At 39.4% G+C, this 23,508-nt stretch overlaps 1 protein-coding gene across 1 annotated transcript in view; it reads right to left on the bottom strand.

Moving 5' to 3' along the window:
* The window catches only part of ANTXR1 (ANTXR cell adhesion molecule 1), a 243,937-nt gene that overhangs the window by 155,408 nt on the left and 65,021 nt on the right, over positions 1-23,508 (bottom strand). Inside the window, exons 9-10 of the mRNA XM_066267299.1 lie at positions 16,441-16,501; positions 4,938-5,036 (exon numbers count right to left, since the gene is read on the bottom strand). Coding sequence (XP_066123396.1) covers positions 4,938-5,036; positions 16,441-16,501 — 160 coding nt within the window. The remainder of the gene's footprint in view (positions 1-4,937; positions 5,037-16,440; positions 16,502-23,508) is intronic.

Raw genomic sequence — 23,508 nt, 5'->3', positions numbered from 1 at the left:
CTTTAGAATTATTTTGTTAATTTAAAAAGTTTCATTGGATTGCATTAAAAGCAAATATTAATTTGAAGACAATTGATATCATTATAATACTCAGTTGATGATTCATTTGACAATAATGATAATGATAAGTTAATAGCAGCAGTCCACATTGATCAACAACTTACTGTGTGCCAGGTCTTATTCTATGCCCTACTTCCTATACTAAACCTTGTAACAGTCCACGATAAAGGTGCTATTATTGTTATACTCATTTTACAGATAAACATTGAGGCCTGAGGATGTTCAATAACATGCTATGGTTATACAGCTTTAAGACTGAACTAGGATTCTTCTCCTGGGTGGTTTGGTTCCAGTGCCTGTACTTGTGTCTCATACTTCTACCATAAGCATGTTTTCTGTAGACGTCCTTGCGGCAAACATTAATTGGCCTATGGCAATTTCACCATAAAAGATAAAATAAAAACTAAAAAGGGGAAGTTAAGAAAGACATAATGAAAAATTAATAACAAAATCAAAAAGATCTATTGTGGAAAATAAAAATACATTGTCTTCAAAGTTTTTTGTTCATAATATTATATATATATTTTTTGTTTGTTGTTTGTCATCTTGTTTGGCACAGCAATTTTTCTTTCTTTTTTTTGTTTTTGCTGCAATTTCTTACTTCATAAAGAGAGGTCTGAGTTTCTAACTAAAGAATTGACTATTAATGCTCTTGCGAACTGAATTATTAGCTGCCTTTTTTATTTTTACCACAGATTGGCAAACTTTTAATTTTAATGGGTGGGAGGGATGACTGTTCACTGATCATTGTATAGGATAGTGTGACATATGGCTTCATAGTAGTTAATATTATTCATTATTTTAAGATCACCATGTCTACTCATTACTGGATAGGCCAATATGAGGGCCAAGGCTTATACATAATTTAAAATGGGAGTAACTGCAATAACTTTGCCAATGGATAAATAAAATTTACTGACAACTAGCTTAAACACATTAAGTCTGCCCAATGTACATCAAACTGTCAACCAGTTGTTTTATCTTTTACAGCAAAATTATCTTAACTGACAATTAGTTGTGAAGCAAAGATACAGTGCAAATGGTGTGGCAAAGATATTTATGTCAAAGATGCTTATGGCTAAAATACCTAGACCCATATCAAATACTGGCTGTCAGTTCCTTAAAGTCTGGTAAAACTTGGCTGAAAAAAACCTGGATCTGGTACTTTGGTTGGGAGGTGAGATTTCCTCATATTTCTCTTTCAGTTTATGCATTTCATCTCCATCTATGTCTATTCATAATGCTTAATTCATCCATTAAGTTGCATTCCAGTGAATAAAGATTTCAGTTCTAGAATGTATACTAGGTTCTTCTGCAAGTCTGCCATTTTTTGAATGTTCTTCCCCTTTGGTATGTTTGATCCCTTTACACACTTTAAACGTGTTTATTATATACTCTCTTTCAAATTGTTCTCTAGCCCTCTCTTTGTGTTTGTCCTCCTGTTCTTTCATTCATCTTCATATTGTTTGCCATTCTGTACCGTAAGCCCATCTCCAGAGCGGGTTATTGGCTGCAGGAATGCTGTAGGTTGGGTAGGACACTCACTGCCTCTGCAGGGCCACAGGGATCAGGATGGTCATGGACACGTTTTGGGTAGTATAATACTGTACCTCATTCCCCTGCCATGAGTCACTGAGCAGTTTTTCCAGGCCCTATTTAATGTGTGGTGCAGCCCTTTGGAGCCTAATTTTTTTAATTAATTAATTTATTTATTTATTCATTTTAGAGAGGAGAGAGAGGGAGAGAGAGAGACAGGGGAGGAGCTGGAAGCATCAACTTCCATATGTGCCTTGACCAGGCAAGCCCAGGGTTTTGAACTGGCGACCTCAGCATTTCCAGGTCGACGCTTTATCCACTGCGCCACCACAGGTCTGGAGCCTAATTTTTAGGGGGTTCTGTTCTTGCCCACTGCCTTGCACAGGCTGGTATCCTATATTTGCATATCAGCGTCAGGATCATGACCTGCAGACCCCCAGGCCTGGAGCCTACACAGCTTAGCTTTATGCTTAGATTTTGCACCCTTTTTGCTTCTGTACCTGGAGGTTCCTCCTCATTCCTTTGAACAAGGCCACATGTTACAATTCTTAAAACCAGATTTTACCCAGAATTTCTGGATCTATTATATCACCCACAGCCCAGATACTGTTTTAGATTTCTCAGTGGTTAATTCATTGATTTCATTTTTAAGAAAAGGCAGGGAGAGTGGGGAGAAGTAGATATTAACCTACGCCTTTTATTTTCTGGTGATATTTATCATCTAAGGATAATTTTTAATTTTTGGCATTAATATGTTGACATTTTATTGGTGTCTTAGTATAATAAATGTTTAAGAATGTCCATAGCTATTTAAAAAGGTATACATATCTTTCATTTCTTTTTATTATCCATTCAAATACTCAGAAAGCCTGCTAATACCTCCCACTATAAATATTTTTAATCTGTTGTTTTATATTTAACAGTTTCGCTTCATATAATCTCCTGCTGTATTATTTTTTGAAGACTCTAAGGTCCATATCATGTTTGAACAGGCTATATAGAGCCACAATAGCCTTATCTGCATTATTGGGCCTTTAATTAGTCTTTTTCTGATTACAAAACATGATGCAGCATTTTGGAAAAAGAAAGATATATTACAAAAATGAAAATAGATAACATTTTAAAACGGAATGTAGTGTTGGGAAAGGACAATGGGAAAAGTAAAGAGATATGAATTTATTTTATTTTACAGTGACAACTCAACAGAAACTCTTACATTCATTAGATTGACTGAAAATGTAGATTTGAATATGTTATATTTAAAAATTTATTTATCTTTTCTGTCCTCCAAAGTTTCTCATTCGTGTTATTTACTAGATGAAAATGAATAGGCAAATTAATAAATAAAGGACAGATTTTCTCAAATTCCCATATTTCCCCCTTAGTTATTTTTAATAACCATATGTTTGAATTTAGGAGTGCTGCTTGCAGCATATGGTATTGTTGGGTCTCTGCCTTCCTCTTCTCCAACTGTCAGCATTGTGCTGGAAGCACCACTAGGTTTGTGGTGTAAGCCAAAGCCCTATCCCAACAGCCTTTATTTCTTTTTGAATATGAATGAGGCAGAGAGCTGGGCAGGTATCTGCAAGTCTCTATCAGGAAAGGAAGAGAAGAAGGAGAAAGAGGACGAACTGGTTTCCCAAGAAATAAAATTTAATGGAGAAACTGAAAAACAGGCTTTCAAAACGTCACTCTACAAATCCATAGTGAATCCCATCTGCATTTCATGTTATCCTAACGCAGCCTCTCTGTGGAACCTTTTCGGCAGTGGCAATGCTACACCCCATTTCCACTCATTTTCAGAGAGGGGTTGGTCTGAAGTCTCACTCATCTGGGAAGTCTGGAAGGTGCTGATGTCTTTGAGTTTAGCCCTCAGGAATTTCTGATCTTGGATTTGAGATTTTGATTAAGGAGAGAGGGAAGGTGGACTGAAGCAACATCACATTTGAGAGGGAGAAAAAGGGAAGAACTTCACAAAGGGTGCACACCCAACTTTTACACTGTGATTCCTCAGGGATATTTCATAACGTTTCTGAATAGCAAATACTTTTTGGAGATGTGAGGATATTTCCAAGTATTAAGAAAACTAACTGAGTGTTTCAAATGTTTGGAATTATTCCAAGGCCAGGAATTCCAGATGTTTGTAAGGAAGCCATTGCATATCTCTGTTTAAATATTCAAGTGGTTATTAAGATGGTAAGAAGGAAAGAAAGGCATAGCCTCCAATTCTTCCTTTTAAAAAACAAGATAGGCCTGACCTGTGGTGGCGCAGTGGATAAAGCATTAACCTGGAAACACTGAGGTTGCCGGTTCAAAACCCTGGCTTGCCTGGTCAAGGCACATATGGGAGTTGATGCTTCCTGCTCCTCCACCTTCTCTCTCTCTCTCTCTCTCTCTCTCTCTCTCCCCCCCCCCACCACAACAAAAATAAAAAAAATAAAAAAAAAATTAAAAAAAAAAAAAAAAAAAAAAAAACAACAACAAGATAGTACCTACTCTGTAAGGCTATCAGGAGGACCAAACATCCTCCTGGTCCTCTGTTCTTTTTCTACCTCTCAGGGCTGTTGTGGCAAAAAGGCATAAAGCATTTAAAGGGACAAACCACTGTAGAAAATGCAGTATATTAATTATTACTGTTTATCACTGCAGACACTGAAGCAATAATTATCTATGTGATGGATGCCAGATGCGAATAATAACCAGGCTTCCTGGATATCTGTCCTCCCACAGTCAGACTTCCTCACGCCTCCTGGACAGCAGCATGAATCACACATGTCTTTAAATTAAGAACTTGCCTGCTACAAATATCTTGTGAAAGCGCCAATGTTATGATAATTCATTTTTCACATGAAATGCACTTAGTTTTACTTTCATATTCCTGTGCTTCATGTCAGATATTCACCATGATGATTTTTTTTTGGCAACTCCAAGCAAGAATCATCCAGACTTAAAACAATTCCAGCATCTACACATGCAAGCCTTACAGTGTGGCTTTCGGTTTATTCTGAATTAATAAGTTTAGACCAGCGATTTTTCACTATTGTGCTTAAAAGCCCCTAATACTTTGTTAAGGAACGTCAAGCTTCAGACCCCCTGACCAATCAGGGCTGGCGCTGCCACTTGAGAAGGAGTGACTCAGTACATGCGTTGGGTGGACCAGGTAACAAGTACCCTGCTGCCTTTCCTGATGAGAACCAGGGTGTGGGAGGGGCTTGCCGTGCTCTTGCTGCAGGGAAGACCCTTTCCTGAATGTTCCCTGTGTAGGGCCTTTCTGGAAGATGGGACCAGCCATTTCCTTCCCCACGCAGCTGAAGAAACCCACAGACCCTGCCAGGACTTACTGAGAGTGACCGACTCATTGATCTTGAAGCTGCAGAGGACCCTGTCCACATTGCGAGCATGTCGAAAGCCATTCCCTCTCACGACGACTTGAAATGATTCTGAAATGAAGAGCAACAACAAGACACATTATTTGACTTCAGGCCAGTAACCTTGGGTTTCCCATTTTTTTTGACTTAGGGTATTGGTTAACTCTTTTACCAGGCTTAAAATATTTGAAAATGAGCGCAGGTTGGAAGCCAAAAGTGACCATGAGGGTGCCTTTTATCACTTACTTACTAGGTATCCACAAGGAAGATTTCTTACTTTTAATTACCATCTTCTTGCCTTTGCTCTTGTTCCTTCTATCTGGAATGCCTTCCTCTTCTCTCTGTCATTCAAATCTTATCCAGCTCTTAAGTCCCCACAATTTTAAGAACTGTGAACTCTGAAGCTGAGGGATCAGAGGGGAGGAAAGGGCTCTCCATTTCTTTAATCAACTCAAATACCCTCATGCTTCTTTTACATATTGGATGCCCCTGAAAGGACTCCTTTAGAGCTCAAGGGACCTAACAATTTTTTGAAGACCACTGCCTCATGGCATTGGCATTCACAGTCTGTCCTGAACAACGTAGCATGTGATTATGTGCCGTTTTATGTTGTTCTTTTGTCTTTTCTTTCACAGCTAGAAAAACATTTCTTAAAGTTGAGAATTGTTTGATACTGCTTTGGCCCTCCTGTCTCTGCTGGGCACACGGTACCAAGACCTTGTGTGTTGTAGTAGTAATTGTAGCTGGCAAAAAAAATCAAAGTCATGCTTATTGGTGACCATTGAGTTGGCTCCTTACTGTAGTTAGTACTCACTTCTCTCTGAACAGAACAGAGAATATATATCACAGGTCTCTAGTCCTGCATATTAATTCCACATTGGCATAACACATGTTGGATTAATTCATGGTAATAAAATTCCTTTTATTTTTTCAGTGAGAGACATATGAACAGACAGAGACAGACAGACAGGAAGGGAGAGAGTTGAGAAGCATCAACTCATAGTTGCGGCACCTTAGTTGTTCATTGATTGCTTTCTCATATGTGCCTTGACCAGGAGGCTCCAGCCAAGCCAGTGACCCCTTGCTCAAGCCAGCATCCTTGGGCTCAAGCCAATAACCAAGGGGTCATATCTATGATTCCATGTTCAAGCTGGCAACCCTGCGCTCAAACTGGTGAGCCTGCAATTACTGTATTTCTCCATATATAAGACACTCCGTATAAGATGCACCTTAATTTTAGGTCCCGGAATTTGGAAAAAAATGTATTACATAATTATTGAACTTAAGTTTTATTCATCATAAAATTTATACAATTCCTCATCTGCATGAAAAAGTAAGAAATGCAAGTAAAATATCTACAACCACTGTATAAGACACACCCAGTTTTTAGACCCCAAATTTTTCAGAAAAGGGTGCATCTTATACATGGGGAAATACGGTAAGTCAGATGAGCCCACGCTCAAACCAGCAACCTTGGGGGTTTCAAATCTGGGTTCTCAGTGTCTCAAGCCAATACACTATCTACTGTGCCACCGCCCGGTCAAGCAATAAAATTCTTATGAAGTAAAAATAATAATCCTTTTGCAATAATCTTACCAAAGGAAATAAAAAACAAACCTTTTTAATCAAACAGTTAAATATTTGGGAATATTTGCTTAAGTTTGATGGTAGCTAATAGTCAATGTTCCACTTTCTTTTTTATCATCCTCCTGTATATAAAAATTGGGCTTGGGATAAGGCTGCATGGCATACTTTAAAAAATCAACTAAAAGTCATAGGAAAAAGATGCATTATTTGTGAAAGTGGGTCTTAAACTATCAATTGCTAAGGAAAGATTTTTGTGGGAGGAAGAATGAAGTTAAGAAGAATAGCATATGGGACTCTTCTCAACTTTAAAAATGTCATCAGTGTGTGTCATCTGAATTCCCAGGAAGCTAATTTAGAAGTTCTTTCTGCCACAAGCATAATCACTGATGGCAATTGCTCCTTCATTAAGTGCCAGGCTCTGTATTCAGCACTGGATGTGTCAGATGTCATTTAGACTTCACCACAGCCCAGGGCGGTACAAATGAGAAAACTGAGGTTGGTGCAGTTAAGTAATGTGTCTAAGATCACACAGCTTGTAGCTGTCAGAATTGGAACCAGATTCTGGATCTGTTGGGCATCAAATGTGATGCCCTCAGTTCTCAGCCACTGTGCTCTTTACCATCATGCTTAAATGGAGCCTCGTGGTCTTGTGACAGATAACTAATTTAGAGAGTGATGTGATTTTTTTTAAAGCTTAATTTTATTTTTATTTTAGGCAGGCCTGTCCATTTGCAGATGAGTGGAGCTGGCCTGGATGGAGAGCAAGAAACCAAAAGGACCCTGAGGCACTGCATGTGTCACAAAAAGTACAAGTTAGAACAGAATGCTTTTCCCAAGTACAATGAGCCATAACAATAAGGAACTTGAGATTCTGACATTTTAAATGACTTGCCCAAGGTCATATAATCAGTAAGCAGCAAAACTGGGACTTGCATTCAAGCATTCACAGGCTTAAACTAAATTAAGGTCATGGGTGCATGGGTTTTAAGAACCATAAGTCCTATGAATATATTAAGTAGTTATAGACATGTTAGTGCATAGACACAATCGCTAAGTTCTTTAGATGTCTGCCTGGTGTGTGACAGATGATGCCATTGGTTCAACAACCTTGTGGAAGAATTTTTTTTGTATCTTATTCACTCGGATTTAACCGATAGAAATCTATTTCTGGTTTTAGTTTGGATGCTAGATGTTCAGAAATCTACCATCGAACGCTTTCGTTGATTCAAACCTGTTTTCTGCCTTATTTCTGTGCCTATTTCTCTCCTTTCCTCCAAGATCAGCGAAGAGAGAGAAGGCTCTGGAAATACAGGCTGCGAGCCGAGGTCTATTCCCTAACACATGGTCTAGCATTACCAGTTCGGCTGCTGAATCCTCTATAAAAGATGCTGCCCACACATCTGCTTGGACCCACCGCACGGTGTTTAGGAAGACAGGAGGAATCCATGACATGGCAAGGGTGGCAACCCAACAATTTAACCCCCTTGGCCCGAGAAGATGACGGAGGAAGTGACGCCACGGAAAACACAGAAGGAGTCAGGCGAGCTCCTGCCTGTCTGGGTCTCGTTTCTGTGTAAGTGCGCACATGTGGTTTCCAGAAAAGCCCACACATCTGACTCAGCAGCCGGACTACAGTGTCCGCTCTTTACACATACAAGTTATGTAACACAACCCTGTCATATGAACACGCCAGCAAGTGAGAACCAGGACACTCCAGAACCAGGACATTACTGATTAAATTTCATTTGTCCACAAAGCCCTTGAAGTTACCCTTCAAAATATGTGCAGCTAAGTGTTTTTGTTTGTTTGTCTAATAGCAATTTTTTAAAATTTAAATTTTTATTTTTCCAGAGACAGATTGAGAGTCAGAGAGAGGGACAGATAGAGACAGACAGACAGGAACGGAGAGAGATGAGAAGCATTAATCATCAGTTTTTCGTTGTGGCACTTTAATTGTTCATTGATTGCTTTCTCATATGTGCCTTGACCGCGGGGCTACAGCAGACCAAGTAACCCCTTGCTCGAGCCAATGCCAGTGACCTTGGGTCCAAGCTGGTGAACTTTTTGCTCAAACCAGATGAGCCCACGCTCAAGCTGGTAACCTCGGTGTTTCGAACCTGGGTCCTCTGCATTCCAGTTTGATGCTCTATTCACTGCGCCACCGCCTGGTCAGGCTTGTTTAATAGCAATTTGCACATAGGGTTAAAGCTCTTAAGAAGTGCCTAGGGATTGTAGGACTTTTGGAAGAAATTTCCACTCGAAAACAATCTTTGATCTAAACTTCTAAAATGCATGTTTTTTAAAGTTATCTTTAATTTATTATGATTCTTTTGTCACTCTTACTCTCAATTATAATTTAAGTTTCATGATGTTAGAGGCCATCATTTTTATTTCTTCAGAAGTTTTGATTATACCTAACTCAGGGCTGAGTCAGTCTTAGTATAAGCTCTCTGAATGAATAAATAAATGACATCTCGGTTTAGAAAGGGAATAAAGGAAAAGGACAAGGTGATCATTTATTCAGGTACCTGTCAGGACTAACCCTATTTATTTTCTGCGGATTAATAAAGTCTCTGAATGAAAAGATGTTCAACATCATTAGTTATTAGGAAAATGTAATTCAAAACCACAATGAGATATCACTCTGTACTCACTAAAAAGGCTCTAATAAAAGAGATGGACAATAACAAGTGTTGGTGAAAAAATTAGAACCCTCATCCATTGCTAGTGGGAACGTAAAGTGGTGTATGTGCTTTGTAAAATAGTTTGGTAGTTTCTCAAAACGTTAAATATAGAATTACCTTATGACCCAGATATTCCACCCCTAGGTATATAACCAAGAAAACGGAAAATGTAGATCTACACAAAAACTTGTATATGTATATTCACTGTATCATTATTCATAATCGCCAAAGTGGAAACAACCCAAATATCCATTAACTAATGACTAGACTATGGTATTCTTGCAAGGGAATATGATTTACCTGTGGAGTTTTGACACATGCTAAGAAATGGAAGAATCTTGAAACATTATGCTAAAGGAAAGAAGCCAGACACAAAAGGCCATATATTGTATTATTTCATTTATATGAAAAGTCCAGATTAGCAGATCCATAAAAACACAAAGTAGAATGGCTATTGCCACAGTTGGAGGAAGGGGGAAATAGGGTGTGACTGTTTTGGGTTTCTTTTTGGGGTCATGAAAAATTATTCTGTATAACATAGTAGTTATGGTTGTATGCTTTTGTGAATATATTGAAAACCACTGAATTGTACAGGGGCAAATTTTATGGTATGTGAATTTTAGCTCAATTAAAAAAAAAAAAGAAGGCCGGTGAATAGTTTGATAAATTTATTCTGTTCCCTCCCTTACAATCTTTTCTTTCTTTCTTTCTTTCTTTTTAAAATGGCCTTACTAAAGATTGAATATCATTCACTGCACCTGCAAATGAGGCATCTTTATATTCTCATTTGTTCTGGTCTCCCAAGACTTTCTTGTAAAATTATTGTTAGAGATAATTTCATCTTATGAGTGAGTTTGCATTTGTTCTCCTATCAGATACTTAGTGTAACATTTAAAATCTAATATAGTGACTAATGCATATCAAATGCTTTCTTATGCTTAAATTATTCTAGAACTTTTAAAATTTCAGAGCTATTTATTTATTATAACAGCTTTAGTGAGGTAAAGTTGACATAACTTTTGACATATGTATGTAATGAAGGGACATTGTCACAAAGTAGTGACCACATCCATTACCCTCAAAAGTTGCCAGGTGCCCTTTGAAATCTCTCCCTTCTGTCCCTCCCACCTCTACTCCCAGTGCTACCACTGATAAGCTCTTTATTATAAATTTTTTTGCATTTTCTAGAATTTTATGTAAGTGAACTCATATAGTAAGTTACTTTTCGTCTGACTTCTTTTACTCGGCATACTTATTTTACGACTTGTCCATAATTATTTTGATACTCATGCGTAGTCTATCCCTATTTACTGCTAAGTATTGTTCATTATAAGAATAAGTCACAATTTGTTTATACATTTACCTACTGATAAACATTTGAGTTGTTTACAGTTTTGGCTACTAGAATAGAGCTGTTATGGAAATTTGTGTGCAAGTATTTGGATATATATTATATTTCCTTTTCTCTTGAGTGAATACCTAGGACTAGAATGACCTAGGTCATATGGTAGGTATGTTTTTAATTTAAATAAACTTTCAAAACTATTTTCCATAATGATTTTGTCATGTTACATTCCCACCAACAGTGTATGAGAATCCCTCCTCCAAATAGAAACATCTTTAACTGAAAAGGAAGATGCAGCAGAGAATTAAATAATCCATCCAGAGAAGTGCCTAAGGGCCAGGCATGAGTGCTTTGAAAGACAATGAGAAGCCTGATGACCAGGTGGTGGGGCAGTGGCTAGAGCATGGACTGGGAAGAAGAGGACCCAAATTCAAAACCCTGAGATTGCTGGCTTGAGTATGGCATGCTGGCTTGAAGTCCAAGGTCACTGGATTAGCAAGGGGTCACTAGCTCTGCTGTAGACCTCCTGGTCAAGGCACATACGAAAAAGCAATCAATGAACAACTAAGGTGCCATAAGGAAGATTTGATGCTTCTCGTCTCTCTCCCTTCCTGTCTGTCTGTCCTTCTCTCTGATTCTCTGTCTCTATCAAAAAAAAAAAGTAAAGAAAAAAAGACAATGAGAAAAGAAATTTGATGTTGCTAAAATGTGTATGTTTTTAAGCATCTAATTTCCAAATGGTAAACATGAAGCCTAAAACTGCCTTCCTTTTCTCTGCCTCACCCAATTTTATTACAAACACTGGGAAACAACACAGCAGGAATAATACAACTGCTTCTGAAAAGACATAGTGAGGAGCTAATTATAACCTCTTTCCATTTCTGGAGTATAAAAACTTCAGATGTGGAGCAGTTGGAAGATTGCACACTTGATTCCAATTAGTTGCCACCTGGACTTTTTGCTTACATAGTACACTGTGAACTGTTCAAGTTTACTCCCAACTGAGTGGGGCCTGAGGAAAACTGTGCTTAGGCAAAAGAGTGCATTTCCTACAGAAGAGCTAAACTAGGCAGGACCAGTCTGACAATGGGCCAGTCTCCTAATTATATAGAGACTCATCTGCAAAAATATTTAATCAGGAACCTTTTTAAAAAGTGTCTGTCCTGGCCAATTGGCTCAGTGGTAGAGCATCACCTGGCATGTAGATGTCCCAGGTTCGATTCCCAGTCAGTGCACACAGGAGAAGCGACCATCTGCTTCTCCATCCCTCCTCCTCCCCTTCTCTCTCTCCCTCTTTCCTCCTGCTGAAGCCATGGCTCAACTGATTCAAGCAAGTTGGTCCCCAGCACTAAGGATGGCTCCTTGACCTCCACCTCAGGTGCTAAAATAGCTCAGTTGCTGAGCAACAGAGCAACACCCCTAATGGGCAGAGCATCATCTCAAAGGGGGCTTGCCAGGTGGATCCTGGTTGGGGCACATGTGGGAGTCTGTCTCTCACCTCCCTGCTCTCACTTAATTAGAAAGGAAGGAAGGAAGGAAGGAAGGAAGGAAGGAAGGAAGGAAGGAAGGAAGGAGGGAGGAAGGAAGAAGGGAGGAAGGGAGGGAGGGAGGGAAGGGAAGGGGGAGAGAGGGGGGGAGAGAGAGAGAGAGAGAAAGAAAGAAAGGGAAAGAAATATGAAGGAAAAAGAAAAAGAAAGCCAGCCTGTATTGGAAGGGAAGCAGAATGATTTAAATGCAGGTAATGTCAAAGGTGCTATAAAGCCTCTCCATCCACACAGCAGGTGATTTTCTACATGTTTTAGAACAGGGACAGTAAATACAGTGACAGAAACACCGTGCTAAATGGTAACCATATGCTTGGCCGGAGCTTAGGTGACAATAGGGAGTGGTCAGGAGTATGGTGAACTAAAAAGAGTACATACTTTTTTAAAGGGAAGTTATTTTCTAATTATATCTTGAAATAAATACAGGCCCCGTGCTGTTAGATCTTATTTTTCAAGACAAGATGAAAATCTGAAATTTTAGGTGACATCAGATTTTTAAATGTTAGCAATAAATATTTAAAGTTTCTTAAAGACACAGTGTGGATAAAAAAGAAGAAATACGTGCAGACCAAACAGGGTTTGTAGCCTGCCAGTTTATAACTTCTGGTGGGAGTTTCCAGATCATTTCTTCTATGGACATGTCTTTGTCAATGTTATTCTTATAATATGGGGCTTGGAACCATGGTTTGGAAGAATAGGACATGGTATTAGCTCTCTTGACCTGGACACTGGATGGCTATTGATTCACCCTAAGATGACATTGGCTTTTGTTTTGTTTTTGTTGGAAGCAAACTTGTTGGATATCAAGATAGCTATGATTCTCCTTGTTTTTTCTTCCTCCCCATATTAACTCAGTCAGGTTTCCCTAAACCTGCTTGTATGTGAGACTGGCTATTTGAACCGAAGTTCCACATTTTATATTTGCCCTATTAAGTTTCACCCAGTCACTTGCAGCCCAAATATCTGTGTTGGCTATCCGTTTTGTTGTCCACCCTGTGCATGGTCTCTCGGCCAGTCTTGGAGCACAGTTTGCAGTTAGAACCATGGCTGTTGTTGAGTTACTGGTGGAAGACAGCTGAGATCATTGTCTTGGGGGAATGCACTTGTCAGCATGACTGCCTTGAGCAGACAGGCCTGGGTGGGGCTCCACAGCAGGGGCTACTCTGGGGGCCACGGGAGGGAAGTTATTCACAGAGTGAGCAGAGGGGGCTGAGGGAAAAGGTTTTTGATGAAAGCAAATTCTAACTTTTTTTCCCACATATCTGTCTAGGTCTTAGTCTCCCCATTATACTTAGAAATATGAACAATCAGTTATTTCCTTATTTACTTTCTCTTCTAGCACAGGAGTTAAATAATCATTTTGCAGGTACTCTGAACTGTCAGTGTTCTCTCCATTTTTTTTTTTTTTTTTTTTAGTAGAGAAACATACAGGCATGTTTTTCTCATATAGGTATAATGTTATCAACATTATGATTCTCACGTTGAGTTCTAGTCCTCATTAAAATGATATATTGACACCTTATTTTGTAAAAACAGCTGATGTTTTTCAAAGCCCTTTCATGTAAATGCCCGAGTCCTGGCAGCAGCCAGAAGAAAATCTGAGCGGGCATGCGCCGTCCACCTGACACAAGTTCATTGTCATGGACAATAAAATAAGTTCCAGGCCTTCATGAAAGCCACCCTTACTTCAGAGAATGACCAGCAATAGACCTTGAAAGAAATCCACAGAAGTACTTTTGGTGTAAGGGTTTCTTTTAGAAATTTCATTTTCTTCTTGGTAAAGTTGTTCTCTAATTAGCATGTGTTAGCCATTATAATTTTAATTCAAGAGAAATGGGAGCTTGGCTCTTCAAAACCTATGGCTAGCTTCCAATACAAGACACAGTTGTCTTGTATTAATTTTTTTCTTTATAAGAAATAAATAGAATTGGATAGTTTACTCTGACACAGAAAACGATTGTCAATAAAACATGCCATATTGCACAAAAGCCAGAGATTTAAAAAAAAAAAAATTGAAGTAAGGTTCCTTGAATTGGATTTGCCAGAGATTTGTCTATTTTACTGATGCTAGCTAGCTACCTAAGGAACAGCTCTTGGGAAATTTATCATTTGAATTGCTCTAACTTGTTTAAATTTATTAATTCATTTTAATATTTTTTCTTGTATTTCTTTACCTTTTAAAAATATCTATTACTTATTTATTTTTCTTTTCCATTTGATAAGAAATATATTAAAATCAATGAATTTGCTAGGGCCAGTTCTTGTGGACCCTGATATTTCTGTGCCGTACTCATTTTATATGTGTGATCTTTTTATTGTTTTGAATATCCCCATGATTTCAGTTTACTGATATTTGATTCGAGAATTATTTAGGAAGATACTTTTCTATTGTCCAATTCAAAATTTTGTTTTTATTTTGTCCTTGTTCTTTCTGTCCTTGGCTATTAATTTCTAATTTTTCTTCATTTTAATTAGACAAGTTCAAAGATATGACAGCTTCTTCAGTAAAAGAAATGAATAAAGGTCACATAGGCAAAAATCAGTGTATTGTTCGTTGAAGGAATGAATATATGAATCTAGACATTTAGTCAACATTTACTGACTACCTATAAAGTGACACGTACTTTATTATCTGTTTTCAAGAACCCTACAGGAGGGGACTTGACTATGTTAATAAATTAATAGAAGTGTATTCATTGGGTTTTTTTTTACTTTATTTATATATTTTTGTTTTACACTTTTTAAAAATTTTAATTTATTGTGTTGACATGGTTTCAAGTATCCCACTGTTTTTTTACTCTGATTCACTACAATGTCAGAACACATTCAGTAGGAGAACACTGTAAGTCAGTGTTTTCCTCATGAATGGGAGGGATAATTGTACAATTAAGAAACTCCCCTGTTTTCCAATTATCTTTAAATGAAAGAACTATAAAAATTGTGGAAGGGGGTTTACTGTGAAGCTAATAAACCCTGGTTGAGGTTCCTCACTGTACAGACAGACCCCTTCCAAGGCTCTGAAACTGGGTTCCTGTGGTCACATGCTTTTGTCAGTATGCAAAGGTAATAGTTTTCAATTCCTATTCTTGTGCTGTTGGATCTGTCCTTGTGGCAACCGCAGCTGTCTCTGCCACCTGTCTTACCAGGTAGCAATTTATTTAAAAGTCAGTAGATAATCTTTGTTGATTGCTTCTCTTTGAGAGAGTTACCTGTATCTCTGAGTAGTCACCATGTACTGTTACCAACTTTATATGTTTACATATACTTAATGTTTTGTTGTTGGCAAAAATTATTCAGCGCCTCTAGTCCCTTGAGTCTTGCAGCTATTCTAAAACATAGCCACCAAACTGGGCTGAAATCTTTAAGGAATTGCTTCATCTATACCAATAAAATGTCATAAAGACTCACAATGCACACTGTTTGAAAAAGCCTGCAAGTTCTTCTTCAGTGCTTATAGGAGTGTATAATATCTTTTCTGTGATAAATTAGTAACTGGCCCTTAGTATTTGGGGAGTCCGGGAAGGTGATATTAACCAGGCGCAACCTCCCGGGGCACTGGCACTCATGGAGAGTTTGTCCTTTGTGCCTCCAGTGTCCAGGACAAGGCCTGGCCTTCAGTAGGTGCTTAACAATGCTTTTAAATATGTAAGAATGATAGGAACCTCATCAGGAATTATGCAAAAAGAGCTAGCAAGGCTGAAGCTTTAAGCACTTTGTTACCATACAAACCATTAACAAGACCCCTGATTTAGATCAGTTAGAGAAAATATTGTGATTCAGAGAAGGCTGATTCTTTGTATAAGTAGACTTCCTGTATAAAAGACAAAATTACAATGGCCTGTCAATAGGACCATTTAAGTTGCTTACACTATTTTGTGAGGACTAGTAGATTGAGCAACAAATTAAGATCAATATATTATGAAGAGAGACCAGCATCCATTAAATAATTAAATACCTCAACATTGCAGGGTGGCCTACAGTCACAGTGATTATCTGGTCCCTGCAAAGCTTCCACAAGCATGAAGGGTTAGGCTCCACTTCTACCCAGAGAAAGGTGTTGGTTATGATGTGCAGAATCCAGTATTTCTGTAATACTCTCACAGTTAATCCCATGAGAAAGAGTTTGGACAGACTTTTTCATAATTTCAAACAATTGACATGTTGCTTTGTTTTTTTATTCCCTAAAAGCAGTTCTTCTCTCTCCAACCCTCCCTTTCCTGCCTTGCTTCCGCTCTTTCCCACCAATAAATTCAACATGTGATTTGAGCTCAAAATATCATTTGTATGACAGCAGTGAGCACTTAATTTCAATTTACCTCCTGCACATATGGTGGATGGTTCTGCTGCTAGAATCTCGATGCAGGACTTCTTTAGAATCTAGAAGAAGATGAAATAAAAAAGTCAAACCACCGCTTATTTTGTTAAAACAGAGAAGTAAAGTTTGCTTGTAAGTTACCAAGATAAGAAGATCCAAGGGCATTATGTTGCTGTGGGTGGGTAGGTGGTAGGTGAGGAGTAAACTAGTATCCTTAGTGTCAGACATTCAATGAATCAACTTGTTAGATGAATGAATGAATAATTATTAATTCATTTGTTCTTTTGGCAGATATTTATTGAGTCTATGAGATGCCAGAGCTAGCTATGGAGAAGTTTGACCTCTCATTGGGGAAAGAGGGCTTACATTTAAAAAGATAAATAGCAATGGCTCATCATATGTGGTAGGTGCCAGGGAAAAGGGGCAGACAGAAGGAGTCATGGAGTTCATGCGGGGAGATCACTGAGGCCGGGTACCTTGGAAAGGACTCTATGGAAGAGTCGAATGCTGAGGGCAGGGCTCGATCTAGTGGAGTTGAGTGCGTCAGGACGGGGAACGTTGGGGTCCAGGTAGGGAATGGCTTGAGCAAAGGTGAGAAAGTAGAAACACATACATCTCTTTAGCTGGAACAAACGGAGCTTAAAAAGGAGATTAAGAAAAGAGTGGTAATAGATAAAGCTAGAGAGTGGGATGGAGATGGCCAACGCTCAGGATCATTTTCAGATTACTGTACTCTGAGTTCCCCTTTTTTAGAAAAGTCTGGAAAGAAGTTGCAGGAGAGGGTTTTAATGGCTGCTTTGTTGTGCCCCACTCTTTAGAAGGACCCCTATGCCTTACTTAAGTGGGTATGTAGTCTCCCCCCCACCCCCCATGAGAGTCTGCTAAGTTGGGTGGAGTGTGCGGGGGAATCTTATGACTGCTTAGGGAGTCAGTAAAGGAGGCTTCTTCTGGCCAACGCAGGGCATCTGGCTGGTAGGGTGTAAGCTTCTGTTTGCTACTTCTAAATCCTGTCTTATTTAATATTAATTATAAAATTTCAACCAAGCCCTTTACACAAATATAGGACACTGAACTTGGAAATTGAGATGCTTCAGCGGGCTGAAGGAAACCATTTTTCTATTTACGAAAGGGCCATTTGTTTTGAGGAATTAATAGTGAAATTATAAAATAGTGATTAAGAGGAAAAGCATCATTTTGCTTTGGGAAATGCTCATTTGTGTTTATGTATTTATTTATATATGCTACTTTGTTCCAGTTTAAGTGAAACATAACCACAAGTTACAGTCAAATAAAAGATACCATAAGTTAAGAAAGGGGAGGGAATGGATTAAAGGGAACATATGGAGAAGATAAAATAAGGGTGAGAACACAATAGGAAAAATATACTGTGAGTTTATTTCCTTGCTAAGAGTGGCTCCTGGATTTAGTTCTAAGCTTTCCAGTAGTAAATGGGGACAGATGGTATTTATGAGATTCTCAATCTGTAGGATAAAAACAAGCCAGTTTCTCAGAAGAGATAATATTTACCCATTTCAGAGAGAACTCTGGACATCCTCATAAGGAAGCATTGTGAAAGGAAACGAACAACATATTTCAGAAACTCTCTCTGGTGTGCAGATGACAACACATTAAGATGCATTCACTGAAACAGCTTCCCTCACAACCATGTACTTTAGGTAACTCTGTATACTTGAAAGTCATAAAAAGCAGTATTTCTTTTTTGACAGTCCTAAAATACAGACTTCCAGCTACTTTTCCTGACATTCCATCCCACTCCTGTACAATTTAAAGGCATTTTCATACTTAGATTCTGCTATTGGTCCTCGGCTTCCCCTGATTTCACAGTGGGAAGCAATTTGTCTTTCTCAGTGTTTGCTGTCTTTCTTGGCCTCTGGCTTAGCCAGCCACCTATGCCCCACCCCAAAGGCAGCAGCAGCCTCAGTTCCCACACCTGTTCCAACCATAGAAGGATTCATGTGCCCTCAAAGCGCAGATCCAGTGCCCATCCGCGTGGGGGTCAGTGGTCTTCACATAGCTGCTCTGGGGCCCTGGTAGCACCTCTACCTCATGAGTTCCCTTCATTGTCATTCTGACTTAGGATCAGGGACCCCAAGGATAGATCCTGGACATCTGTATTTCCCTGCTGGCTTTTCCATTCTCCCCTTTCTTAGGGTTGGTCCAGTCCTTTAGGTCTCCTATGTGTGCAGCAATGTCCTAGGATTGGGGCTTACCAACATCTTGATGTACAATGACTCATATCCCAGATACCAGCTGTCTGACTTGAATCGTAATCATTGTTTGCCCTCTCCCCCCAGTTTGTTGAGACTGGGCTTTTCCTGCCTGAAGGGCCACCTCTGCCAGTGGTTGCAATGACTGATGGAGGTAGTCACCCCTTTCAACATGTCCTCAGGCAAAAGTCTTCAAATAGGCCACATTGGAAGAAACAGAATTCACCCTCGTGGAGGAACTTATTAAATAGTGGCATTAGAACAACCACAAAGTTATTGTTTGATGTTTTAAATAAAATTACTAAGGCATTTGGCATCTCTTAATAAATCATTTTATCATCCACAACAAAAGATTTCAAAAACAATTTAAGAGTAAAAATTGAGCCATCGGATCTATTCTGACCATCCCTGATTCCACCAAAACACATAAATGAAATATTTTCACCCATGTAAGTTCTTGACTTTGAACTAATGATTTTGAACCAACTCTGATACTTCATCAGGGGTCAGTAAAAGAAACACCCATGAATCTTTGCCCACGAAGACATACTAGCAGGGGATAAACACATGCTGTATTATTCTCCCAAAGTGTCTGCAATTAGCTGATAAATCTAAGGCGTGTATGAAGGGCCAAAAAATGTCTGCCAAGCACTGTGATTCAATCCAGTAAAAACACAACTTTCCCAATCTTAACTTAAAACATCTGGAAGGGATGCATTGCAGCCAATAGAGTAAGATTTATCAGTGAGGGGGATGGGCAGGATTTGTCTGAGACTGTGGCTTCCATTAGTTTGAAATGTCTGGTTTCAAAAGGTAGGAAGTCACAATGGCGCTGGGTGAATTTGGAGGGAGTTCCCTTGGTTATTAACAGCCCAGACTGTAAGGTAATCAATCTATCTGAACTACCCCCAACAGCAGATCTGCTTAGGGCCTGGAGACTAGATGGTGGTAGGGAGGCGAAGGATCTGTCCCCCACCAGAGCGGTGGTAGCCATGGAAGAGGTAGTGGACACAGCATTGGGGAATCACTGACATGAAACCACTAGATGGAGTGGAAGCACTCACACCGAATCAGGGTGGTATCAGGGCTGAGTATAACTGGACTGTAATGGAGACTGGATAAGACCACCACAAGCCTCAAATATAATCCAAGGTGAAAAGTTAGGTCCTGGCCCTGGTCCTGTACTTATCTGACCTATGGTCCCTGACAAATCATTTAACTTTTCTGAACCTCAATTTTGGGGAATACTTTAACATTCTGAGAAACAGCTTGGAATCTGGAATCACATTGCTTGGGGCAGCTCATTCATGAGCAGTGAGCAGTGTGACCTTGGGCAAGTTCCATAACCTCTCTGAGTCACCATTTCCTCAACTGTAGAAGTAGGATAAGAAGAGTACCTACTGCATAAGGCTGTTGACTTGGTAATATGACATAGATAAAGCACAGAGCCTGGAATCTATTAAGTAAGTCCTCAATTAATGGTAGCTATGACTATTAAGAACTTGGGCTCTGAATAGATTTATGATTAAATCCAAACTCTACCCCTCACTGGCATATGGACTTAGACAAGTTATTAAAGTTCTGAATCTCAGTTACCTCTTCTGTAAAATGGGGACAAAAGATAAACTGACCTGAAAGGGGTATATGATGGCAAAATGAATAACAGACATGAGTGCAGAGATATTTAGCTTGTAAAAGGGCTATATGATGGCAAAATGAATAACAGACATGAGTGCAGAGATATTTAGCTTGTAAAAGGGCTATATGATGGCAAATGAATAACAGGCATGAGTGCAGAGATATTTAGCTTGTAAAGTCAATTGGGCTTAGGTTGCAAAATTCATATTGGATTGAAGGAAGAGAGTGAGATTCAAGGAAATCTGACAAGCTTTTGGTTTATGGACAGAGCAAATGGATGTGATTGGTTAATACATGGTTATTAACAACTGTTGGGCCACCAGCCAAAACGTGCCTTTCATGAAGAAAACTGATCAAGAACTGTGTTCAGAACAATCTGAGTAATAGAGCACTCAGGAAAATATCTGACATAAAAAAGTAAGTTTACAGTTGTGAGCACATGAAACACAGGGTTTATTCTTGTACAATTATTTATTAATTATTGTATTATTTTTCACATGAACAACTGTGAACCTCCTTTTGCCCACCCCTGTATATTTGGTCCTCAAACCACAGTAGCTCTTACTATTATTTTTGTCTTTGCCGCTACTATTGCAATTACTGTTTGGCCATGATGGTAGTTCGTATATGGTTAGATCCCATCACCCACCACTGGACTTGTGCTTAATTTGCTGGGAAAAAAAACCCCACAAGGACAGCTAATAATATTTTTCTGTCATGTTTTGGAAAGATTTCAAAAAGAAGATCTATGGGAAAGCTGTTTGAAATCTGTAAAGAACTACATAAATGCAACGTGTTGCTACTGGTATAGTTACCCTGCATATCTCATTAGATTGTTGGCAGAGAAAGAGAGACAGAAGTAAAAGAACTTTGCCAAGTAATAAGAGCTGTTCAGTATATTTAAAGTGAAATCCATCGTGGGCCAGTTCAGGTTAAATACAAGAGTTTGTTTTTTTGGACTGTAAAAACCTAAGGTCCTTTTTCATAAAGTTCTCAGTTTACACAGAGATTTTGCAAGAATCCTTAAAGGATTATAAATATTTGTGTAGAGTTATTAGGAACACCTCTTTTGCCATAGGCACACCTAAACTCTCTCCCCCCCACCCCACCACCAATTGCCCTGTCTGCTTCCCCAACAAACAACCACTCTTTATTTACTTGTCCATTTCCTGTTACAGGGTGTGTGTTGTGTGTGTGTGTATTAATAAAAGACCAGTCTCTTATATTCATTCATTGCTTCCACACATCTTTTAGGTCTTTCAGACCATTTACCTTGATGTCTTATTTGTCCTGAAGTGCACGCTCTGCTTTTAAGATGTCTGGGACTTAGAACAGTCTGGCCCACGGGTGGTTAACTATCTACTTGTATCAACCAATGCATCTGTGTAGTCTCTAAGACAAAATGAAGCAGTTTTCTTTAACCTCCCTTTCTCTGGCAATGTAGATTTTGCCACCTAAATCCTGAGGATTTTCCCCATGAAATATTTCTGTATCCACTCACATTTTAGTATAAATTACCATCCTTCAGAGGACTTGTCATGGCTGCTTATTATATATACCGCTCACAAAAATTAGGGGATATTTTATCGCTTCATATTCATTTTGAAATATCCCCTAACTTTTGTGAGCAGTATATTTATTTTTGGATTGTTTGATCATTGTGCATCTTCTTCCTTAGACTACAAACTCTGTGAGGGCAAGAATTAGATTTGTTTTTACCCATTGCTATACCCACAGTACCTAACCTGGCACACAGTAAGCACCAAGTAAATATTTATTGAAAACTAAATGAATAAATGGCACAATTTCTCCAAGGCTTTATAAACTGGTATTTTAGCATATTATGTACTGGTCTTCATTCTTCCCTATAATTATAATATCAGGGTCTTCTGAATACACAGCCATATTTTGCATCTTCTAACACCTCCTCATTCTTTTTCTTTTTTTTTTTTCTTTTCTTAACCTGGAAATGGGGAGAGACAGTCAGACAGACTCCCGCATGTGCCCGACCGGGATCCACCCGGCACGCCCACCAGGGTCGAGGCTCTGCCCACCAGGGGGTGATGCTCTGCCCCTCCGCGGCGTCGCTCTGCCACGACCAGAGCCACTCTAGCACCTGGGGCAGAGGCCAAGGAGCCATCCGCAGCGCCCGGGCCATCTTTGCTCCAATGGAGCCTTGGCTGTGGGAGGGGAAGAGAGAGACAGAGAGGAAGGGGGGGGGGTGGAGAAGCAAATGGGCGCTTCTCCTATGTGCCCTGGCCGGGAATCGAACCCGGGTGCCCCGCACACCAGGCCGACGCTCTACCGCTGAGCCAACCGGCCAGGGCCACCTCCTCATTCTTATTACACACCACCATCTTTGGGGACCACCTTCTCAGGATGCCTAGTTCAACACCTTCATTTTAAAAAATGGCTTATCTTTGAAAACAATAATGCTGTGGGTATGTCATCTCCATGTCTAAGCTCTAGAGTGCCTTCTTTGTAAAAGGCCTCAATGTTTTTACTTGGCAAAACTGTAGAGGTCTTTGTGTGGGGGTGAGGCTTAGGCTCCCATAGAAAGGCCACAGATGCTATTGCAGCTGATGGATAAATGCACACTGAATAAGCACGGGGACCGTGGCTTTTAGTTTAAAAAACCAGGCAGCTTGGGACACGTAATTGGCTCATCCATACCTTCAGAACTGCTAATGTTTCCCCAGTGAGTTCTGAAACTAGAGCAGGTCCTCTAATAACATTTCATTCAACGTCATTTCATTATAATGTTTGAGATGCTGTAAAAACTCTTATTTATGTCAATTAACCTATGGTAACACTGGCTTCAGTAGATGCAATTTTGCTGCAGTTCTGAGGACCTATTTATAACAAGTGAGACTCCCAGTTTTTGATCTCTAATGAAATGTAAAAAAAAAAAGTCACCTTTTCTAACTAAATTCCATTCCACACTTTAAACCAGGGGTCCCAAAACTATAGCCCTCGGGCCGCATACGGCCCCTTGAGGTCATTTATCTGGCCCCTGCCGCACTTCCGGAAGGGGCACCTCTTTCATTGGTGGTCAGTGAGAGGAGCACTGTATGTGGCGGCCTTCCAATGGTCTGAGGGACAGTGAACTGGCCCCCTGTGTAAAAAGCTTGGGGACCCCTGCTCTAGATCCATATCTTTTCTACAGAATCTAAATTTAAAATTACTATTATGCACACATTCTT

Source organism: Saccopteryx bilineata, chromosome 3 (genome assembly GCF_036850765.1).
Source record: "Saccopteryx bilineata isolate mSacBil1 chromosome 3, mSacBil1_pri_phased_curated, whole genome shotgun sequence".
NCBI classification, from domain to species: domain Eukaryota; kingdom Metazoa; phylum Chordata; class Mammalia; order Chiroptera; family Emballonuridae; genus Saccopteryx; species Saccopteryx bilineata.
The sequence above is the reverse complement of the archived record's forward strand: the minus strand, read 5'-3'. Positions and strand labels throughout refer to the sequence as shown.